A 23517-nucleotide genomic window follows, 5' to 3' on the forward strand; every position below is an offset into this window, starting at 1 on the left:
AGTGGGCCAGAAGACCGGTGGAGGCGGCGAAAACTCTAGACGCGGTTTCAGCTCCAGAGTCGCTGATTGGGACTCGGACCGAACGTGTGACCCCACCGATAGATTCCCCGTTCAGAGAGCAATCCATTGGTGTGGGATAACCCGCTCGGTTCGAGTTCCATTTTAGCGACTCTGCAGAGTCTGCAGAGTAGTATACTAGTGGGGCAGCACTGCCGCGTGTTTCGGTGCATCGGACGCACCGACCTCGGCCGTCTAGTGAACACGTTGGTTCAGGAAGTGGCTGATCGGGGACGTTCGCAGCCCATAACTCCGCCCGTACAGCATCAACAAACCAGCCGGCTCGCGCACAAAATCCATTCGCACCACCATTTTGAATCATCCACGGCTCTCGACGACGACCGCACTCTAAATGTTGTAGAGTGAAGATTCTCCATATTATGGTGGAAATGTTCCACATTATGGTGGTGCAGCTGACTAACATACCATTAAGATTTCACTGTACCTTATAGATATTTTGACGAATTTCGTTGGTATTATGGAGAAAATCTCCACCATAATATGTTGGTGTAGCCCTTCACTGTGAGACATTTACAGTGCGGACGACAATTTAAGTTTCCCTGTCATTCCGCGACGCGCCTACACTGTTTCCGTCACGGTCGCCACGCCATGGCTAGGCCGCCGGGGCGACATCGATAAAACAACGGGGCAGTCATTTACACGGCGCTACGTCCGCGCGTCGCAGTTACATAAACTCACTTACGTAACGCACAGTTACGCGTGGACACTGCCTGCCAACGCGGCGAGTTTACGTAAAGGAGGGCGTGGCGCGCATACAGTAACTCGCACGGTGCAGCGGCGCGGGGAGGGGAGGGGGGAGGGGAGTGGGGCGGGGAGGTCAGTGGACCCCCGCCGTTGACTTGGTTCCAATCTAGAGTAACGAACGAGCCCCCCCTGCGCCGAGTACAACGGACAGCCGTTCGAACGGACCCCCGACGGCATGCCGAGCGACCAGAAGCGACCAGGCCACGCTAATTTAGCTGAAACGTATTTCATGTCATTAGCAAGTTTCAATATTTAATCACAAAGAATGTTTTTTTTTGTTTTGTTTTTTCACATTGTAGATTTTTTAAAGTGACCATCTCCTCTATTGAATGTGGATAAGAAGGGACTCTGCCAGGCGTGAGACACAAGGAGCAAGTCGCGAATACCAAAGCCGGCTTCGAACTCTGACTTGGTGCGCTGACCACACACTGCAGTGAAAAACCAAACGTGGTCACCACACCAACTGGTGTGGTCAAATGGGTGCCATCTTCACCGCATCAGTTGGTGTGGTACGTTTGGTGCATTTGGTGTGGTCATTGCATGGAAAGACCACACCAAACGTGGCCGAACGTGGTCTAGGCCACACCAACTGATGCGGTCAAAATGGCACCCATTTGACCACAGCAGTGGTGTGGTCTAGACCACGTTTGGTTTTTCAGTGTGGCCGCCACCAGAAGTTAATAACCAGTGCAAGGGCAACCTCTTCCGCGTCCTTCGCGCGGCCAGACAATCGGACAGCCAGGCACAGCCGGGCGGAGCCAGGACTTCCGAAAGCCAAAGCCGTCCCATTCATTTCCTTCCATTACACTGTCGCCGACCGCGTCGGGAGGCTCCCCCGGCGTACAGTACATATCGGTGCAGGCATATCTAATTTCAAAGCAACCCCTCTCTCTTTCTCTCCCCGTCACGCCACTACTGAACAAACGGCACCTTAGTTTCGTTAAGATGCGGCTTCGGCCATGCTCACATGCTGGTGATCATTGCAAAGGGAACACTGGTTAAACTAAAGCGTAGTATTACCCTCTGTTTTCAAGCGTTAACAGTTTACGCTTGAAATCAAGCCTAACAGGCTCTTTGGGCTCTTTGGCAAAGATTCCCCCGGGGGACAGGCCTGTCTATATGCATGGCAGAATTTCCCGAGTAGAGTATGCTTCATTTCAAGCGTAACGTCTTCAAGCGTAACGTCTTCAAGCGTAACTCTAAACTCGACTCAAGCATAGAGTTACGCTTTAGTTCTACAGGTGAAAACAACGGCAAAGACTTGTTTCAAATAATTTTCAAGTCGTTTAAGCGGCAGTCATTTTGACCACTCTCAGCACACAACATTCGGTTTGGTGTCAAGACTGCTGGGGGGTTTTCATCGAATTTGTCATCGCTTTCCTGTTGTTATTTTTTTTTTCCTTCTTGACACTGGCGACTCCAAAGTTTGATGGCCACGCCGTGAGAAGTGGCGGCAGGTGGCGGCAGAGACGGAGAGAGAGAAAGAGGGAGAGAGAGAGAGAGGGAGATAGAGGGAGAGAGAGGGAGAGAGAGGGAGAGAGAGGGAGAGCAAGGACAGTGAACTCGGGGTGAATCGGGCGGAGACACGCCGAAACCCGCAAATAGACAAGACAAACTTTATGGATTCCACTTTCCATTTCCAATTTCAACACCTTCCAAGTTGACCCAAACTAATCACCCAAGCACTGACCAAGCCGAACAGGAGTCTGGTTTGACAAGAAGAGGTCCAGTGGCGGTGCGGCGGGTATTCAGGAAAGACCTTTTTGAAAATGTGTGGGAATTTGTTGGGCTAATGGTTTTTGGATGGGGCAGGCATTCATCGAAAAGAAGCGAGATGTTTCAACGAGGTCCACGACGGCGGCCACGTCGTTCCACCCACGACCCAGCGCGCCCCAGCGCCTCCAAGAATGCCGTCGAATTGGAAGCATCCCGCGCGTTTTAACGCCGCATTCCACCAACACCGCACATATGGAGGAGCGAAACCTCAACACGTAGACGGTGGGGGGAAGGAAACCAGAGGACGAAATTTAATAAAAATTGATGCAGAAGCGGACCGCGACCTCGTGGAAAGCCGTCTCCACCTAACCGCGGAATGGTCGTGGCGGCCGAGCCGTGGTGAGCTTGACGCGCCGCAACTGTAGAAAGCCGTCTCCACCTAACCGCGGAATGGTCGTGGCGGCCGAGCCGTGGTGAGCTTGACGCGCCGCGACTGTAGAAAGCCGTCTCCACCTAACCGCGGAATGGTCGTGGCGGCCGAGCCGTGGTGAGCTTGACGCGCCGCAACCGTAGAAAGCCGTCTCCACCTAACCGCGGAATGGTCGTGGCGGCCGAGCCGTGGTGAGCTTGACGCGCCGCAACTGTAGAAAGCCGTCTCCACCTAACCGCGGAATGGTCGTGGCGGCCGAGCCGTGGTGAGCTTGACGCGCCGCGACTGTAGAAAGCCGTCTCCACCTAACCGCGGAATGGTCGTGGCGGCCGAGCCGTGGTGAGCTTGACGCGCCGCGACTGTAGAAAGCCGTCTCCACCTAACCGCGGAATGGTCGTGGCGGCCGAGCCGTGGTGAGCTTGACGCGCCGCGACTTTAGAAAGCGGGAAAGGCACTCGGAGCAGCAGAGGCGACGGGCAGGGCGAAGGCAGGGCGACGGGCAGGGCGACGGGCAGGGCGACGGGCAGGGCGACGGGCAGGGCGACGGGCAGGGCGACGGGCAGGGCGACGGGCAGGGCGACGGGCAGGGCGACGGGCAGGGCGACGGGCAGGGCGACGGGCAGGGCGACGGGCAGGGCGACGGGCAGGGCGACGGGCAGGGCGAAGGCAGGGCGAAGGCAGGGCGAAGGCAGGGCGAAGGCAGGGCGAAGGCAGGGCGAAGGCAGGGCGAAGGCAGGGCGAAGGCAGGGCGAAGGCAGGGCGAAGGCAGGGCGAAGGCAGGGCGAAGGCAGGGCGAAGGCAGGGCGAAGGCAGGGCGAAGGCAGGGCGAAGGCAGGGCGAAGGCAGGGCGAAGGCAGGGCGAAGGCAGGGCGCAGGGCGACACAGCGTCGCGGCCCCGCCCCATCAGCCGGTATTTTTAAACCGGCGCGGCCCAGAGCTTTTGAGGACGCCGGGGCGCCCGGCGCGCGGCGACCTGGCCGACGACGTTCAAGTGCGACGAGCAGGTGAAGCCGGCGCCTTCCAGCGGCGGGCCGTTGCCGCGGACTCCCCGGCTTCCAGTGTCGCGGCCGGCAGAGGGACGGGGACGGCTGCTTGCGTCAGCGCCCCTCGCTCTCGCTCGCACAGGCTGATTTACTCGAGTACAGCGCCACCGGCAGGGCGGCAGGACCGCACCGCATGATTCAGAGCGAAAACGTTGGCTTCTCCTGGCACGCCAAGGCACGCCCTGCCGCCAGACCGAGTCGAAAAGCCGCCTCGTCGCCCCGTCCTCGTCGCACCCGCAGGGCCCGCAGGGCGTGCCTTGGCGTGCCTTGGCGTGCCGCGGGGGTGCGAGAGAGACGGGCTGCCGACGGGTACCTGGCGCACGCCTCAGCGCCGCGCATTCACCAAGCGACCGGACGAGACGCGATCACACTAGGAAGTCCGTAAATCCAGCAAGAGACGGTACTTCGCCGCTGTGTCTCTCTCGCACGCAGGGGCTGTTTCGTTGGGGTGCGAGAGAGGCAGCGACGAAACCGAGTGGCGAATTTGTAGCGAGCGTCGCGACACGCCGGCGGAGCATAAACCACGCCGGGGCTTACAAGCGGTGGCAGTTTAAGCGGCCCCGTCGGGAGGCGAACCTGGAACCCGGCAATCACAAATCTGGCGCGGTATCGCTTGCGGCACGCCGACATTGAGGTAACCGTGCCGCCGCTTCCTGCCATTTGTCTCCGCGGTTTGCTTTGCGCCGCGCGCCCCTGTCGCCACCGCTCGCCTCTCCGGGGCGTTCCGTCTCTCTCGCACTCGCGGGGCGTCGCGCGGGCCGCCAGGGGCGCGAGGGAGACAGCGACGGAGCAGTGCGCAGGCCGGGCAGGCCGGGCAGGCCAGCCACCCCCTCGACGGGCTGCGCCGGCTCGGCTCCCGGTGCCCCGGCTTGGCCGCGCTGCCGCCGGCTCGGCTCGTCAAAGAGCCACGTCTCGGACGGCGCTCGGCGCGGCGGAGAGGGCAGTCCGCCGGCAGGCAGGCCGGCAGGCCTAGCCTCAGTGTCCGCGGCCAAACTTAGCTCTCTCCTCCTCCCCGTGGCACACTTACGGGTACACTGTGAGCGCACGCATCCCCGGCGGCTTTTCGCGATCACGGCGCGGCGCCTCCAGGGCGAGCCTTGCAGCGCGCTTTCGAGTGCACCAGGCACGCCGACAATGTGCTCCAAGCACGAAAAAATCGACAAAAAATTCTGTTAAGATTGCTGCAGCCAAGCTAAACGCAAGGCAAAAGGCCCGGCGACGCGAAGCTCGGTGAGGTGCCACCCGGCGGGCCGCGCCCTCGCCGACAGGGCCCCAGCCGAGAGCGTCCCGAGCGCGCCCGAGCGGGACCCGAGCGCGCGCCGAAGGGGCCGAAGGGGCCGAAGGCAAGGCCCGCGGGGGGCGTCGGCGCCGTCGGCCTGCCCGCGGTGGGCGTGTGCTGCGGGGTCTTGGCCTCGGCGCCGTCCTCCTGGGGGCGCCCGGCCCGGGGGCCTTCCTGGACCGACGCCGAGGTCGCGGGGCGGCGGCCGGCGGCGGCGTCTCGCCCGGGTGGGCTTGTGACGGGCCTTGTCGGCGATCGGCGTGACGGCCGGTCCGTCACACCCCGCAAGCCGCACGCCCCGCCGCACGCGCTGCACCCCGTGTTTGTAAACAGAGCGTTCTAGGCGCGCCGCGAACAGTGCGCGCGGTTCCGCCAGGCCCTATCGGCCTGCCATACACGCCGGCCGGAATTCCCACGACGCACCACTGTCACGAGGCTTGCCCGCCAGGACACGTCGCACCGGTGGAGGCGGCCAAAACTCTGGGCGTGTTTTGAGCTGTAACGTCGCTAAGCAGGTCTCGAACCGAACGTGCGACCCCACCAATGAATTGCCCTCCGAACGAGAAATCCATTGGTGGGGTCACACGCTCGGTTTGAGTCCCATTAAGCGACGCTGGAGCTCAAAAGGCGTCTAGAGTTTTGGCCGCCTCCACCGGTCTTCTGGCCCACTGTGCGTCGGTGGTTTCACATCCAGACGTTGCCTTGCACGCAGGCCGAGGTCAGCAACCCCTTCCACACCGGTGCACCGTGAGAGTTTTCCCCTACGACGGCCCAGCGTGCCAAGCCGGGCCCAGCCGAAACCACTTTCATTCCCGGCTCCACACTGTCGCACGGCCCAACCCAATTCTTTTTGGCTCATTTGGTTGAAGCACCGCAAAGCATTGTGAGGTTGGAGCCGGCGGCCGCATGCCAGCGGGCACGGCAACGTGTTCCTGGTCGCCGTGCCCGCCGACCTGGCCGCCGACCTGGCCGCCGGCCGACCCGGGCACACGGACGTACAACAGTGGGGTGGAAGGCGCTCGAGAAGGAAGCGAAGTCAGTCTCGGCCGAGTGAGGTGAGATGCGCGGTTGTGGCAGGTGCCCCCCCAGCCGCACAGTCGCACGCTCCATTGCACGCTATCCGAGGCGCGAGCCCACCTGCCATAACACCATCTGTAACCCGGCGGTCAGGCACCCCCTTGCGTCGCTTGGAACAAAAATGGAACCTGAAGGCACCCCCACCCCTTGAAAAAAAAAAAAACCCACACAATTGAAAGGATTTTTTTAAAAAATAATGAAGCAGCGCGAAGCCTCGCACAATTCGAGTTTCGGCCGCGGGCTTCTTTTAGCGGCCCCACTCTGTCCGACAGGGTGTACCCGCACTGTACGTCATTGTAACGCAGTGGGCGGTTGGCGGGGCCCCCGCCAGGTGGCAGCACTGGGCAGCACCGGGCTGGCGGCGAGGGCGGTGGCTGTTCCGAACGGCGCACAGTGGGCCAGAAGACCGGTGCAGGCGGCCAAAACTCTAGAAACTCTAGAAAACTCTAGAGCTCCGGAGTCGCCAAACAGGACTCGAACCGAGCGTGTGACCCCACCAATGGATTCCTCGTTCGGAGAGCAATCCATTGGTGGGGTCACACGTTTCGCTCGAGCCCCATTTAGCGACTCTGGAGCTCAAAACGCGTCTAGAGTTTTGGCCGCCTGCACCGGTCTTCTGGCCCACTGTGCGGCACTGGAGGGGCGGCGATGCTCCGCGCTGAGGCCGCTAGGGCGCTGGAGGGCTGCAGCAAGGGGTATCGGCAGGGGCGTGGCGCCCCCTGCAGGAGGGAGAAGGAAGCAGTCACAGCCAATCTCCATCACCGTTCCGGAAACGAGAGGCCGAGTGCAAAACGAGCGCTTGGCCGAGCAAAATGTGCAAGCAGGAATTTTGTTTTCGCCGCGCCTCGCGTCTCGCTCCCACAGCGACCTTGGAATTAGTGAGTGTTAGTGTGTGTGAGGGAGAGAGAGAGAGGAGGGGGGGTGCTGCTGCTTTACAGAAGTGGAAGCTACGGGGCGCGCGGTGGAATGGACGCGAACACACAGTCCGGCCGGTAGATCGGACGCACGGACGCACAGTGGGCCAGAAGACCGGCGCAGGCGGCCAAAACTGCAGACGCGTTTTGTGCCCAGAGTCGCTAAATGGAACTTGAATCGAACGTGTGACCCCCACCAATGGATTGCTCTCCGAACGAGGAATCCATTGGCGGGGTCGCACGTCCGGTTGAAGTCCTGTTTAGCGACTCTGGAGCTCAAAACGCGTCCAGAGATTTGGCCGCCTGCGCCGTTCCTCTGGCTTCTGTGCTACGGCGGCCAGACGACGGTGAGGCAACCTTGACGCTGGGCGGCGACAAGGAACCCTCACGCCGAACGGCTGAATGGCGGACACCTTCCCGATGACGCCTACACCGGCAGGACCAGGCTCGGCTGACGACCCTGGTTGGGGGTTTGGCGCCAGGACCCGGGTTCCTGGTTAGCAGCCCCGATAACGACAAGAGCGTTAGCGCAAGGCGCGGCGGACGGGCGGCGGCGCGCTCCGCCATGCCCGCCTTCTTGGCAGCAACAGCGGTTATTTTCAACGTTCCGTCGTCTCAGTTTTTCTCACCGGTTCGGCCAGTAGTCCGAGGGAGCGTGTTGGGAAAAGCGGAGGGGGAAAGCGGACGAGCCTTATTTCTTTTTAATTCTCTAGAAAAAAGGGGATGACGGGAAAAGGGGTTCAAGCCGAGCAGACTCCCCCACGGCCACGCCGCCATCCGCCGAGGCGTTGCCGGCGACGACATATTTCCCCATTCCCTGCTTGTTCCCTTTTTTCTCCCGTTCCGTGCGAAGAGATCGTTTCGACGGCGACGACCGCAGCGGGCCGCAGTCTCTGAGCCACGCCAAGCGCGATATCAGGATATCAGATCGATGCTCGTCCGGGCCGACGCCTCCAGGGAGCCTCAGGCGCCTCACAGTGGGCCAGAAGACCGGTGGGGGCGGTCAAAGTGCCGGACGCGTTTTGAGCTCCAGAATCGATTGATGAGACTAGAACCGACGTGTGACCCCACCGATGGATTGCTCTCTGAACACGTTCGGTTCTAGTCTCATTCAGCGACTCTGGAGCTCAAAACGCGTCTAGAGTTTCGGCCGCCTCCACCGGTCTTCTGGCCCACTGTGGGGCGCCTCGAGGCGCCTGTCTCTTCACCTTTCGGCGCGAGAAACAGAAAAAGCCGAAACGGGGAAACTTTTTCTAGCCACCAGTCGATTCGATTCAGCGCGTGGATTCGGGCTGCTCGCCCCCCACCCCACCCAGCACACTCATTCCGAGTTTCAGTCTCTCTCGCACCCCGACGGGGAGCCCCATGAGTGGGAGGGAGACAGCACGACTCGCGGCGCCGCCGTCACTTGGCCCAACTTCACGGCCAACACTTCCCTATACGCGGCGAGGGAGGGAGGAGGGGGTGTCTCAAGGGGCCGACGAGAGAGACAGTGGTAGAGAGAGAGAGAGCCGCCGTCTCGATGAAAGCGACAGCAAATCAGCAGCAGAAACGCCGACAGTGCAGTGCCGGCCGCGGGCCTACCTTGAGGCTCCTGCCTGACTCAAGTCTGGCGCTGCTGGCTGGCTAGCTAGAGTGGCTTTCTAGTTCTAATAGAGTGGTTTCTCGAGCGTGGTTCTCTAGAGGTGGCTCTCTAGAGATGGTAGAGGTGGCTCTCTAGCGGTGGCTCTCTAGAGGTGGTAGAGGTGGCTCTCTAGAAGTGGCTCTCTAGAGGTGGCTCTCTAGAGATGGCTCTCTAGAAGTGCCTCTCTAGCGTGGCGTGCAACGCGTTGCCCACCCCGCACAAGCAGGCCGCGGCCGCCGACGTCAGACAGCACGTGGACAGCGGCGGCTGGGTGGCGGGTTCCCGGGTTCGCGTCCCGGCGGGGGCGGCCGAGGGCGGCCGAGGGCGGCGCCTCGCCGCGCCCATTGCCACTGGCACTGACCCTCCTGAACCCGCTGACGGACGGGCCCCTCCCCGCCGGCCCGGTAGCGCCTGGGGCAGGCCTGGGGCAGGCCTGGGGGGCACGGGGACCGCCGGGGGCCGCCTCGCAAGCATTCCTGTCTAAATAAGGCCTCGGCTACAATACGCGGTGGCGGCGTGCGGACCGCGGCCAGGGCCCCGCCACGGCCCCACTGGGCCCCACCAGCAGCGCGGCAGCCGCGCAGGCCGCAAGGCGGGGGCGGGGAGGGGGTGGGGGCGCCGCGAGGCAGGCGGAGGACGAGGATGAAAGGGAGGCGGAGAGTCAGGGGCGAGGAGGAGAGAGAGAGGGAGAGAGAAAGGGAGGGGGAGAGAGAGAGAGAGAGAGAGAGAGAGAGAGAGAGAGAGAGAGAGAGAGAGAGAGAGAGAGAGAGAGAGAGAGAGAGAGAGAGAGAGAGCAGAAGAAGAAGACGCTGATTAAGAAGGCGTGCGCGTGCCGCGGCGTGCCGCCGCCCCGCCAAGCAGTGCATGCATGTGGAAGTGGAAGGCGCTGCGACCTCGCCCTGCTCGCAACACGCCGAGGACGCGTCGGCCGGAGAGCCGCGTCGCCTTGCTCATTAGTGTCTACCCGTCTCTCTCGCACTCGTGGGGAACGCCGTAAAGGTACGAGAGAGACAGAGCGTCAGGGGTAATAAGCACAGAGACCACCCACGCTTGTCATACACGTCTGGGCGCGTTCCGACTCTGCCAAAAATAATGGCGGTCAGCGGGTGCAAACCGTGTGAGAGGAGCATATGTTCAAGCCGAAGCCAGTTCGGCGAGACGGTTCTTTCTCTGCTAGTTTTTCGGGAGTGGACGGGCGAAATCTGGCTGGCTGGCCCTCGGGCTGGCCCACGCCCACCATTGTCAGTGAGAGAGTGAGACGGATGAAGACGCGCGCTACGGCTAATGATGTGGGCCAGTCTCGCGGCACTCTTCGTGTTCGACTCGATTACTCCCGTTCAATTAAATGCGGAATCCGCACCAATACCAACGCAACAAAAGCAAAAAAAATATTTACAGAGAACCATACAGTTCAAATAGTTATTACAGAGTTTCTGTTGGTTTTTTTGTTTCAGACAGTTGGCAACTGCGGATAAAAAGGGGTGCGAGGTCGAGAGGGCGGTGCGTGGCGGGCGGGCCGGCTCAGCGGCGGGGTGGTTGGTGGTTGGCAGCTCTGGCGGCGGGGCACCCCGGCGAGCGGCGCCGCGCGGCCAGCGGGGCGAGCGCGCAGGGCAGCCATTGTCTGCCTGGCCATGTCACCATGAGAACAATCGTCCAAGTTTAAATCCATGCGGCATTACCGCGCCGCGGCCGGCCGGCACGGCGACCACGGCGAGGGCCTAGGGCGCGTGCTGCGCGGGCGGGGCCATGCGGGGCGGGGCGGCGGGGGCCTCCACCGGGTAGGCCGTCCCGGACGCAGATCGCCGCCCGCCACCTCCACGCTTGTGTTCCGTTGACTCCGAGGTACTCATCGCCGTCTCTCTCACTCTCATGGGGCGTCGTGTTGGGGGTGCGAGAGAGACGGAGCGACGAAGACCGACTTCGGAACCAGCCTGCTGTCCTGCGCAAGGGCAGTACACCAGTCCGATCCGAGCTAAGCCCAACCTCAAAACAAACTTGACGTGTGCGGTTCTTCAGGCCCGACTGCCTGCCCGACCGGGCCTCAGGGGCAGACCAACCAAGCCCACATGCCGAGGCTTTGACGGCCAGGGGCGGCAGGGGCAGTGCAAAGGTCTCGGAATCACGAGGAAGAAAGGACTTCGGTTTGCTTGAGGAACCTTTTCTCGGGGTCACTGCAAAAATTTACCAAACTTCAGTCGATTTTTAATTTTTGTGGGGAGGTGGTGCTGGGGGTGGGAAGGGGGCCTTGTCTGTGGGTTCCGTGCCAGGCAGCTCAAACTTCCAACTGACAATCAGCGCGACCTTGAGCCTGTACAGCAGACACCCGCAGACGCAGTGAACGACGTGCTGACGCGCACTGACGTCACGGGCGTCGCTGGCCAGTCTCGTACCGCCTCAAACAAATACGCATCTTGTCTGAGCGGTGCCGTGCTGCGGCGCTGCGGCGCTGCTCTAGGCGCGTCTTTGGGGCTCCGCGGCCCGCCGTCGCCGCGCCGTTGACAGCGCGTTGGCACCCCTGGGCTCTGGTCGCGACGCGGCGGTGGACGCGGCATGAATCATGCATACCAACCACCAGCCGTGCACCCCGGCAAATGAAACGCGGCTGCAAGGCGCGCCACACAGTGGGCCAGCAGGCTGCCGCTGTCGCACCCCTGCGGGACGCCCGCGACCCGTGAGAGCGACAGAGACGGAGCGACGCAGCACTGCGCAGCACTTGGCCGCCGACTTGGCCATACTCCTTCGGCGGGCCACTTTCGCCCTCTCCCTCCACCCCGGATGCTGCTCATGGCAATGATGACTATGGCCCAGAGACTCGGCAGAGCAAGGGCGGCCGCGGGGAGGGGGGCTGGGATGAACGGGGTGGGCAGCGGCACGGGGAGGGGAGGATGCATGACGTCACGCAGGACGCCATGACTAAGACGTCAGGTACGCCAACGGCGGCCGCTCGGCCGGCGGGGAGGGGCGGGGCGAGTCCCGGGGGGCGGCCGGCCAGGGCAGCCCGTCAACAGGGAGGGACGCTGTTTAGTCATGCAACTGGGGGCCGTCCGTAAGCGCGCCGCGGCGCACAGTGGGCCAGAAGACCGGTGGAGGCGGTCAAAACTCTAGACGCGTTTCGAGTCGCTAAACGGGACTCGAACCCCACCAATGGATTCCTCGTTCGTAGAGCAGTCCATTGGTGGGGTCGCACGTTCGGTTCGAGTCCTGTTTAGCGACTCTGGAGCTCAAAACGCGTCTAGAGTTTCGGCCGCCTCCACCGGTCTTCTGGCCCACTGTGCGGCGGAGGTGGCTTACATAACCTCGGTGGCCGACGGCGTCCACGGCGTCCGCCCGAAAACGATAAAACCGCTTGGCAGCGCCTGCCGCTTGTCGCCACCCAAGTATTGCCGCACGACTCGTCTGCTTCGCAGGCTTCGCAAGTGCCCGGGCGGCGCGGCGGCGCGGCGGCGGGCGTGGCGCCGCCATGGTGCCCTTCGGGCTGCTGCTGGGCGGCGTCGACGTGGTCGACATCGAGGGCGCCGGCCAGGACGCGGACCAGTGCGTCGCCGTCGCCACCCTGTCCGGCGTTACGGCACACAGTGGGCCAGAAGACGGGTGGAGGCGGTCAAAATTCCGTACGCGTTTTGAGCTCCAGAGTCGCTAAATGAGACTCAAACCGAACGTGTGACCCCACCAATGGATTGCTCTCCGAACGAGGAATCCATTAGCGGGGTCACACGTTCGTTTCTAGTCCCATCTTGCGACTCTGGAGCTCGAAACGCGTCTGGAGTTTTGGTCGCCTGCGCCAGTCTTCCGGCCCACTGTGCGGCACCGCCACCGCTAACTTGCCCATCCCGTCCCGCCGCAGGGAGGGGCACCGGATCGTCGAGATGGTGCAGAACGTAGACTCGGCCCTCGCGTTCGTGCGGCGCACGCGGCCCGCGCTCGGGTAACCGACACTGCAGAAAAGGAGGAAAGCAGTTACACAAAAACACCAAACTAACAGTTTTTTTTTTTTTTTTGGTGCATGACGAGCAGCGCTGCCGCTGCGCCGCCTGCGGACCAGGGCCTGCAGAGCCTGCCGCCGCTCATAGACCTAGACACCCTCGAGGAGGGCGGGGCGGCGCTAGCGGCGGCGCGGACTCGCTCCCCGCCACACGGCCCAACGCACCACGGCCTGCTGCACGAGCTGCTCATGCTCATGACCAGCCTGCCGCAGGACGCGCGGGACACGCCGGCCGGCCGCTGGCCCTTTCACCTCCGCGTGGATCACAGCCCACCCGCCAGCATCGGCCCGCAGCCACGCCCCGTCGTGGACACCGCCGCGGACGGAGCGGAGCCGGGTGGCGGGATGGCCGCGCTCACGGCCTCGGACCAGGCCGTCAGGGAGGCGGCGGAGGACGTGTCGCTGGAGGACATGAGGTCCTGCATGGGGTCCGAGGACACCCTCTCGCCTACAGACACATCCTCGGCCGATGACATCCCGCAGACGCCGCCGGACGCGGCCTCGGCCAGCACTCTCCTGGAGAGCCTCCTGGACACGGCCTCCCTCCGAGACCTCCAGGCAGAGCCGACGGGAGCGAAGGCCTCGGACAGCACTCTCCTGGAGAGCCTCCTGGACACGGCCTCCCTCCGAGACCTCCTGGCAGAGCCGACGGGACCGAAGGCCTCGGACAGCGCAACAAGCAGTGAGGCGGCCTGCGACGCGGCGAGCACCGCACCGGCCACAGAGGCGGCAGAAGAACCTCCCCCGAGGGCGGCCTCGGCCAGGGAGGAGGCTCCGTGCCAACGGGCAGCCAAGGCAGCGCCGGCACCGCCCCGCCCGGCCGTCGACCCGTTCCGAGACCTGGTGGACCTGGCGCTGTCCAGCTGCCAGGACCAGCCGAGGCCCGCCGCCGTGCCGTGGCGAGCCAGCGGCGAGGTCGTCGAGGTGGCCGGGGACACGGCCTTCGTGGGCAAGTTCTGGATCGACGCGAGCGAGAGCCCCAACGCCACCCTGGAGCGCTGGCGGCAGCAGGCCGCGGCCAGGAAGTCCTTCCTGTCGGTGCCCGAGTCCTCGGACAAGGCCGACAAGGTGCCCGGGCCGCGGCGGCTCACCCTCGTCTGCACGAGCGACGGCTCCTTTATCAGCCAGGCCGACAAGCAGTGGCGTGACGGCGCTCATTGGCCGGAGTCGGCACGGAGCTCGGACTCGGAGACGCCCCGCAGCACGCCCAGGCCGCGCCCCACGGAGGCTGTGACGACAAGGTCACCAGCCGCCAACGCCACGCCGGAGGCCGTGACGCGCTCGTCACGTGACGAGTCGGAACCCGTCACGCCAAGGTCACCACTCGTCCACGGAACCGTGACGCCAAGGTCACCGGTCGACCAGGAAACTGTTACACCCAGGTCACCGGTCGTCCAGGAATCAGTGACGCCAAGGTCAGTCGTCCAGGAAACCACGACGCCAAGGTCACCAGTCGTCCCGGAAACCGTGACGCCAAGGTCAACAGTCGTCCCAGAAATCGTGACGCCAAGGTCACCAGTCGACCCAGAAACCGTGACGCCAAGGTCACCTGTCCTCCAGGAAACCGTGACGCCAAGGTCAACAGTCGTCCAAGAAACCGTGACAAAATGGTCACCAGTCCTCCAGGAAACCGGAGCAAAGAGGTCAAGCGACGTTCAGAAAACACTACCGGCGAATGTTACAGAAAATCCATACAATGTTGCGGAAGCAGCATCGCAGAGAAAAGAAGCAAGGATCAGTGATATCCCCGAAACGGAAATGGATCCTGAAGCGAAACAGGAATCGATTCCCGAGGCCTCTCCCGTGCAAGCCGTTGAGGAAAGGGAAGTGGAAACTGTCACCCCCAAACCGCCCTGTGATCCAGAAGCGATACCGGAGTCGTGGACGTCACGAGTCACCCCAGTGGTGGGGTTTGAAGTGGAGGCCACTCCGCCCCAAGAACCACTCTGCGCGGAGACAGGGGCGCCGGTACCCGGGGCGCACGCCCTGGAGAGGGCCAAGCAGGCCACCTTGCCGACGGGCGACTCGCTGGCCAACAGCGGCTGCGAGGCACCGATCCCGCACGCCGTCAAGCTGGCCATGGGCCTGCTGCGCGCGCAGGGGGACCTCTCGGACGACGCGGCCAAGATGACGGTCAGGCCCGCCACCCTGGAGGTCCACGACGGCGGCGGCACTCGGACCGCGCGTCAGCAGAGCCGCGGCGTGTGTTTCGCGCCCGAAGTGGCCTCCGGCGACGGCGTGCAGCCCAGTGGGGGCCGCTTCCGTCCGGCCAGCGACGACGACGCGGGGACGGCGAGTTCAGGTTGGTGCCGCCACCGCCAACACCCACTCCAGCACCTCTGCTAACCTTGCCCGATCTCCGTCCAGCACGCCAGAAGGCCGGCGAGCCGCGGCCGGCGGCAGTGGACGACGACCTGGCCGCCGACGCGCCGCCCGCCCGCGCGCCCTCGTCCGTCGGCGTGCAGGCCGACTTGCCCTGCTACCGGTGCGTCCGCCGGCCGCCTCCAGCGCCGCGACGCCGCCTGGAGAAGCTGGAGAACCTCCCGGGGAAGTGCCAGGCGTCCCCGCGCGGCGTCAAGACGGCCACGCCGACGGCCACGCCTGGCACCGCGAGCTGCTTCCAGCGGCGAAAGCAGTACGTCGCCAACCTGGAGAGCAGGAAGCCACAGCGACAAGTAAACACCCACAAGCACTAACCCACTCCAAAAACAAACAAAAAAAAAGTAGTGTTGGAACCCGCGTTGTGTCACAGGGCAGTGGGCCCGGCAAGATCCACGAGGACCTGCTCATCCTGCACAAGCTGACGCAGACGCTCCGCTCCAGGAAGGAGGGCAGTCGCGCGGGGCTGGAGGGGCTGGAGGGCGTCATCAACGCGCTGCTGGCCGCGCTCCCCGAGGACGACAAGCAGGCCGACGGCAAGGACGACGACAGGGAGGGGCCAGGCCTCGGGCCAGGCGCCACCAGGAAGCCGGCCAAGAGGAGCTCCAGGCAGTTCCGCAGCCCGAGGAGCAAGGACAGGGTCTTCTGGTAAGACGTGCAAGACAAGGCGCGCTCTGATAAAAATTTTATTCATAAAAAAAAAAAAAAACTTTGAATGTGTAGGCTGAAACCCCACTGGGACGACTCCATCCAAACGTCCCCGCAAAGGTACGAGCTCAGACCGAACAGGTCCCAGCTGCGGAAGAAGTATCCCAAAATGTAAGCCCCCAAACGCACGTACACAGTACTTAGTTTCTCAATTAAGTTACTGCAGAATGAACAAAGTGTTCTGTCTTTCTCTATTATTTTTTTTTCATCAGACATAAAGGAAGCCAGGTGGCCCACGAGTGTACCGCGGCGCAGCCCCCATCTCCGGGGCGAATCCCAACCAGGCAAATCCAGAAGCTCATTTGATAAACTAAGAAACAAAACCAAAATACGGCGGTTGTGACGGCCTTCCCTCCCTCGTCCCTGCCAGGGCCAGGGAAGGCAGCCGCACCAAGGTCCACCGGCCCAAGCGCCGGGTGCACGTGCTGTCGGCGCGGTGGCTGGCGCAGCCTAAGTGGCAGCAGCAGCTCGCGCGGCCCGGCCAGAACGGTGACCCCCTCTAGGCCCTCCACAGTGGGCCAGAAGACCGGTGCAGGCGGCCAAAACTCCAGACGCGTTTTGAGCTCCAAAGTCGCGAAACAGGCCTCGAACCGAACGTATGACCCCACCAATGAATTCCTCGTTTGGAGAGCAATCCATCGGTGGGGTCACACGTTCGGTTTGAGTCCCATTTAGCGACTCTGGGGCTCAAAACGCGTCCAGAGTTTTGGCCGCCTCCACCGGTCTTCTGGCCCACTGTGCCCTCTAGCAGGACAAATCTGAAAACGAAAACAAATGACCGTCTAATGAAACGCCATCAGGCAGCAGGCCGGGTTCCACGTGTTCGACGGCGGCCGTGGAGCCCCCCGCCGCGGTGGAAAGGCTGCAGCAGCCCAACCAGAGCGAGACGGTGGTCTGCATCCACGTGGTGGGCGGGGACGCCAACAAGGTGGCCACGCTGCTGTCCTCCGCCCTGGCCTCGTCGCCCAGCACGCGCGTCACCACCACGTCCTCGTCGTCGTCGTCAACCTCGGCGACGTGCACCGGGAGCGGGCCGCCGGCGCAGCCCTTCTGGTGACCCTCGACTCCCTAGACGCAACGGCGACAAGGGACTCTCTTCCTCAACGCGCCAACTTGCAGCCAGGCCAACTTGCCGCGGCTGCCCTGGACACCCTCGCTGTCGGCGGCGGCGCCCGCGTTCGGGGCTTCGTTCCCTACACTGCAAGGCCCGAAGGGCGCCAAGGGCGCCCACAGCTGGCCGATGTTCTTACCTCCGGAGACGCCGCCTCCGACGCCACCGCCTGACTCCCCCAAGCCCTGCTGGTCCTTCACCAGGCACCATCCCCAGGCATGGCGCGGCAGCCGCACTGTAGATCCACGCGCTGGCAGCATGGCAGACACAAGCGCTGTGCACAGGAAAAAAACAGCGGCAAAGATGAAAGCCATCGTCAACCCCCTGCCCCCAGGCGGAGCCCCTGGCGCAGCAACCCCTGCTTCAAGTACCGCACCGGGACGACGCCTTCCTCGGCAAGCTCCAGGCCCAGCCACTGCGGCCTCGGGGGCCCAGCCGCCTGCCGCAGGCCAAGGCCGTCGCGCCCTGCAAGGCCGCCATCGTCGAGGTCGCCGGGGATAAATTTTACCAAATCTACCCGGCTTTTGCTTCGTTTTGTCGACCTGTTGCTGCGCTTGCCAGAGGTGGAGCGGAGCGCTTCATTCGCTGAGTGCATGAAGGGCACGCCCTGCTGCCCTGCTAGCGTGAGTCGCGTGCCGGGCCGCCACCTTTACGCCCAGGCCCAGGCCGAGGAGGGAGGGGGCGTGTCCTGGAATCGGCGGCCTCGGCTGGCTGGTTTTCCCTCCTTCTTAGCCCCCCAACACACAAAAACACGCGCACACACACACACACACACCATCAAAGGGCAGCTTGCAGACGTAGCGACGCTACAGAAACAACAAAGTCTGATACATGATACACTTTTTATTTTCTGTGCAAAATCCAAGAATGAGGGGGCAAATGGCCTCATTGACTGTAGAATATAGCTCTATGAAAAATAATGCTCAATGACATCAGCACCATGGACGTAAAAGTACATTCAATTGACTCCACCGTCTCAAGACCTACCTATGACTAAGGCACTTCAACTTAGAAACCTGAAAGCATGTGCGGTTCAACATAAATTTGGCTACAGCGGAACTAAAGAGTAAAGCATGCAATACAGAAATGAAAGGCGCACATTCCAAAACGCTTCTGAATTTTACTTCTTAGCATCACAAGTCGATTCCATCTCTTGAAATTCATTGTTTTTCTTAAACAACATAAGACACTTAATCTTGAGATAAGGCACGGTGTTGGCAACACTATCTAAAAATTTCACAAAATAGTTACTTTTAGCCAGAATGAACTCAGTACAAGCAAATTAGATTAGAGTGTTGCAGTGACAAGTTAATTTACAACATGACAAAGAATACACAATCATGGCAGATAAGACAAGTGAGGCAAGAAAAAACATTTCAAATCATCTGATGAAAAAATAAAAATAATCATGAAAAAAAAAGGAAATGTCCTAAAAACATTTTTAAAAGTAGCAAATAACAGATACTGTACACAAATATGCCTGACTGCAGAAAATTACAGATTCTTACAAGGATAGAATTTCAAAGAAGACCTCAACAAAAGCTTCAGGTAACTGTGCACACATTTTAACATTAAAGGCAAAAATCTAAAATTAAACTTTATCATAATGAAACATTGAGAGATCCATCACACTTGTGCATACGTGGGACACACACATGTAATAGGGAAAGATTCCAGAAGACCACTCAAGTCATATAATTATTTGACATAAAAAGGGATCACTGGTTTTATACAAGATCACATTTGGAAAATACAGAGAGATAGAAGAAAAAAAAACTTGCAATTAATGATACTGCTTTGCTTTAAATAGATGGGAAAAAAAAGGATGGGACATAAAATTTGTGATGAAAAAATATCAGATGAAATATAACTTTTTCCAACATCTGTGATGTTTAACTTGCAAAGACCCAAATGAATCTTAGCATTAACAGAATTAAAATGTATGTACAAAAAGCAAACACAAAAGAAAAATCAGAAAAATATATGGGTACAAAATTTTTAAGTACACTTACTCATAAACAAATCATATTTCTAAAACCATCTATCACAACTTCATGGAGAAGCAATTTTTGGAAGGCGTCAGAGAGCTCTTGAACAAATTTAATGTTGTTATTAGTTCAAATTTGAACCTTTTTCTTTTAATCGACTCACCTACTATCTGAACAACCTGACAAGGTAAACCTATCGCCATGGTTTCCTACTGCTTCCTGCACTGGCTGATCTCTGCAGTGGTAAAGACATTGGCGCTGAAGACCTAGAGAGACAACCCGAAACAACCTCACAGTTGTTGGCTGCGCAAAACCAGAACACAAGATTAAAAACAGACACATCATGACACAGCGAAATGAAATAGGTGATTTACCTACCAATGTTTGTAGGCATGGGTGATGCTTTCATATGAGATTCAACTGCCCAACTTCGACGCCTAGACCTATTGGCTGATGAAGATCTGGAATGCACACTGGCACTGTCTGAAGGATCACCTCTGAAAGAGAGAAGTAATTGAGTAATAAAGAGGCTGTAGGGTATGTAGAAATAGAAGAAGAGCAATGAACTAACAGGTTGAATTTCCTCTGGAGAGCTATCTGAGTTGCTCGAGACAAAGGTCTTGAGCCCAAACTACTTTGAGATCTTGGAGTGCGTATCCGCAATCTCTCTCTATCAGCAGCTATAATTGCCATTCGCCGTTTCACAGGAAGACCCATAAAGATGTGGTGCAGATCTTCACAAGCAGCACTGAGCTGTGGATGGGAATAAAAAGTTACAATGATATAAAATGTTAGTAAAAAGACTGGGAAAATAATATATCAACTGTAACCTCGGGGTATACCTGTTGTATCAGTCTCCCATGCAGTTGAAGGTCACTAGGTTCTACATGAGGTGCACACTCTCTTTGAAGTTGTAATGCACATACAATCGTGTCTCGTATTGTGGTGATACAATTTTGCACCCTCTCAGTTTTGAGTAACCTTCTTGTCAAATAACCACGGACTCCTGCTTGAATTTTGCTTGCTGCTTGATGCTATAATAAGAAAAAAGAATTAGTAAAAATTGATGATAGTTCACACACTATTCATTTAGGAACCACATTTATTTTACCTTCTGAAGTTCGTAAGTTTGAGTTACCCAGTCTGGATGACTTTGGGAGTACTCATCAGGAAAGAGCTGGCGACTGCACCACGAACGGCGCTTGGTCCGAGGGCTGCCTCCAGTCATACATGAAGCGAAAGCAGAAGAGAAAATGTTCGGAGCAACCGATGTGGTATCTGCAGAAACGGATGTAGGCTTGCTGATGGATATTACGGAGGACTGAGTTGTACACGACACAGAGTTGGCATTTTGGAAGGTCAGCTCAGTGTTGGAAAAGTGCAGAGAGAGAATTTCAGGAGGTAGACTGGATGTCATTCTTTCCATTTGACCACTTGGCAAATCGCTGGGAGGAAAACTTGATATCATCTCTGACGAACCGTTATAGCTGCCTAGTTGTAATGGCAGGTTTTCACCAGGGCCTGCTCCACTCATTAGATTGGTTCTCTGAGCATTTCCATAAACTTCTTTTTGGGGTATCACTTTGATATTATCAAGTGCTCTTTCATCTTGTCCTAAATCTATCAAAGATGAACCACCACCTAAATCTATAGAAGAAGTGACTGGATCAAGTGATATAGATGAGCTCTTATTATATTCCACCTGGCCACTTGGCAACGGCTTTGAGCCATCCCTTTTGAAGACTGATTGCGATGTATTCCTCCGCTCCATTTGAAGTGCTTTGTCTTTTGTGGGGGGAGACTGACCCTGTGCACTGGTGTGTGAATTTGTGGAAGTCCTGGAAAGGCAAGATTCAAGGGCCTCTTCTGATGCCCTGAATGCAGATTTTTGCTCTTCTAAAAGTGCCAATCTGATGGCCTCTTTTTCCTTACGCTGGCGATTCAACAGCTCCTCCATTTCTTGATTGTGCTGCAGTTGTAAGTGTAGCAATAAAGTGCGAGCTTTATCTTTCGAGTCATCACTACTAGGCGGTGAACCTTCTTGTGAAGCTTTCCCCATACTGTCCTTTTGAAGAGATCCAAGAGATGATTTACGGAATCTGGACTGATCTGTAGAATACTTGGCAGGAACCTTGTCCTTCAACAGTCTTTGAGGGGATTCAGAAGGAAGCCCTCTGTGCTCTGAATTTTTTACAGCAGTTGGCTGTGCAGAAGTACTTCTATTCAAAACTTTCTTGGGTGATAGAGTTTTAGAAGCAGCATTGGACACATTACTGGGTCTGCTGCACCAGCTTGGCATGTTTTTGTTAGACTCGACATCCCAAACTCTCCGGGAAGGTCCCACATCCTGTGATGGATTAGTACTGGAACTCATATTGGGTTCATTGCGAACATTTTTTCTTAATTCAGCTTCCATGTGGGCTAGCAGCATAGGACTGGGAGAGTCCAAGGTATAAGAATTACTTCGAACTAATCTTGGAGGAGCAGGCACATACCCATTGCAGTTTGCCTCTGTATTTCTCTGCAAAGGATTCTCATTCACTAAATTTTTGGAAGAGCATGTTTCTGACAAATTTTTATCCATACTCTGAGGAAGGTTGTCAAGTTGAGAAGATGCCATCTGTGTGAGTTCTTTCATAACTTTTTCATCAATCACTAAGTTCTGCAAATATAACTGCACCTTTTGTTCATATGAATTTTGTACATCACTTTGTCTCACTGGTGATAGGGTACAACTTTGAAGAAAATTCGAGACATTTTCAATCTGGTCTACATTTCTCTGGCTTGGTGCAGTCAGGTAGTTCCCATCGTTCGTAATCCTTGTTTGAAGACTACCCTGTGGACTGGTCAATGGTGGTGGCTTGCCATTGAATGGTAAGACCTCTGAATAGATAGGTGGAGAAATAGTTCTCTGGCTGCTCTGAGATGAAGTTGAGCTATTGACTACATTCTGGTTACTGTCCTTTATAGCTTTTTGCTTCTTTGAATCACTGTTATTATTTAACAGGCTGTCTAAATAATTATTCAGGTCTTCAAATGTTGCTTTTCTATCTTTAGAAGGCACACTTGACAGGGACTTACTACCAGCAGAGTCTGGCCTTACTGTGCTCGGTGTTGTAGCTCCAGTTTCACAGACAGACTTCTGATCTGAACAAAGTACAGATATGTCAACACTGCCCTCAGTAATATCCATGTAATTATTAAGATCTGTGCTGTATGACAAAGCAATTGAGCTCTCTGTACTGCTTGGTTTTGACAGAGTTTTGTCAGAAGATTTAACATTCCGCTCAGAAATATTTTCCGAGTGTAAGACTGAAAGGTCTACAGGTGAGTGGGCACTGTTTCCTTCAGCAAGAGGATCAAATTCTTTCAGCATGTCTTTGGACTGAGCTGTGCCTGGCCTGCTTTGTGCTTGAATTAGTTCTAGAGCATCTTCCAGTGTTTGAGAAATTTCTTCATTTGTTAATGGCTGAGTTGGTTCTTCTTGGTAAGCAGCCAAAGAAGTTGGCAAAGAGTTAGCAAAATGCAGTTCATCTGCAGCCCCTTCATACATAGCTTCACCACCGGCAGCATCGTCCTGAATGTTAACTTTCTTTTGCAATAGTCGGCTTTCAACTTCAACAGCAATGTCTCTCAGTCGTCGCATTTCAATCCTACGCTCCTCCGACATCTGAAGCAACCAAGAACAATGTCACCAAAGTACTGCAGGATAAATTAAGCAAAGAGTAAATTAATTGCATAAATCATACCAATGGAGGAAGAATCGGTCGACCTTGGATCTTGATGCAAGATGTGTATCCTCTTGGAAAATTTTGCTCCAGCCAATCTTCTAATGCGTTTTTCAATAACTCTGGACTTCCTGCCATAGTCTCTGAAATGTAAAGATTCGTTACGAACTACATGGGTGCAATATTTTTAGAACAACCACAAGGACTTCAAATTCAGTCAGAAAGATAGATACTGAACAAGAGTCTTTATCAAGCGACGATAGAAATCAGATAGAAACAGAGATAACCTCCTTGCCACACTTGAAAGAATAACTAGGACAAACCAAACTTTCACACGCATTTCAAATAAATGAGTGTCAATCAGCCTGCTTTCGGACGAGGCTTTAACTGATGTAACAAAATCATATGGAAAAGAGCGACGACTGTCAACATCGACATTTCTTTCGAAAGCTCTAACTGTCGTCCTAACTGACAGCAGGAGACAAGGTCCCTTTTATGGAGCGATAATAAGTTGATCTCACCTAATTTTCATTGATCAGTCGATTCCGGAACTAAAACTTGATTAATCCTCCTACGGGAATGTCACTACAGCACGAAATAACTTGAAATGACCCATCTGAGCCAGACTTTCAACAAACCAAAGCCATTTTCAAAATTCTCGTTTGTTTGGGTTTCGAGCGGCGCCATTTTACGCCGTGCGCTTCTAGGAAACGAGG

General features: G+C 57.6%; 2 protein-coding genes across 2 annotated transcripts; one reads left to right on the plus strand and one right to left on the minus strand.

The window, feature by feature from the left end:
• The first annotated feature begins 13232 nt into the window (after positions 1-13232).
• On the plus strand, positions 13233-17067 carry LOC117644698 (proteoglycan 4-like). The gene is made up of 5 exons (XM_034384312.1): positions 13233-15020; positions 15640-15740; positions 16187-16258; positions 16345-16463; positions 16751-17067. The coding sequence occupies exons 1-5, from the start codon at positions 13233-13235 to the stop codon at positions 17029-17031; spliced, it is 2361 nt and encodes a 786-aa protein (XP_034240203.1). The 3' UTR covers positions 17032-17067.
• An 846-nt stretch (positions 17068-17913) lies between these two features.
• Positions 17914-23493, minus strand: LOC117644796. The gene is made up of 7 exons (XM_034384425.1): positions 23323-23493; positions 22823-22944; positions 20185-22743; positions 19916-20107; positions 19645-19826; positions 19452-19570; positions 17914-19376 (listed from the first exon to the last, which is right to left on the minus strand). The coding sequence occupies exons 2-7, from the start codon at positions 22937-22939 to the stop codon at positions 19267-19269; spliced, it is 3279 nt and encodes a 1092-aa protein (XP_034240316.1). The 5' UTR covers positions 22940-22944; positions 23323-23493; the 3' UTR covers positions 17914-19266.
• Positions 23494-23517: the final 24 nt, after the last annotated feature.

The sequence above is a fragment of the Thrips palmi genome, unplaced genomic scaffold (genome assembly GCF_012932325.1).
Source record: "Thrips palmi isolate BJ-2018 unplaced genomic scaffold, TpBJ-2018v1 HiC_scaffold_18, whole genome shotgun sequence".
NCBI lineage: Eukaryota > Metazoa > Arthropoda > Insecta > Thysanoptera > Thripidae > Thrips > Thrips palmi.

Coding starts and splice junctions, on each gene's coding strand:
- LOC117644698 (XM_034384312.1), top strand. CDS start 13,233: ATGGCCGCGCTCACGGCCTCGGACCAGGCCGTCAGGGAGGCGGCGGAG. Junction 15,021..15,639: donor ACGACGCGGCCAAGATGACG/GTCAGGCCCGCC, acceptor GTTGTGTCACAG/GGCAGTGGGCCCGGCAAGAT. Junction 15,741..16,186: donor AGTCGCGCGGGGCTGGAGGG/GCTGGAGGGCGT, acceptor TTTTTTCATCAG/ACATAAAGGAAGCCAGGTGG.
- LOC117644796 (XM_034384425.1), bottom strand. CDS start 22,939: ATGGCAGGAAGTCCAGAGTTATTGAAAAACGCATTAGAAGATTGGCTG. Junction 22,744..22,822: donor GACCGATTCTTCCTCCATTG/GTATGATTTATG, acceptor TGGTTGCTTCAG/ATGTCGGAGGAGCGTAGGAT. Junction 19,571..19,644: donor CTCCAGAGGAAATTCAACCT/GTTAGTTCATTG, acceptor TCTCTCTTTCAG/AGGTGATCCTTCAGACAGTG.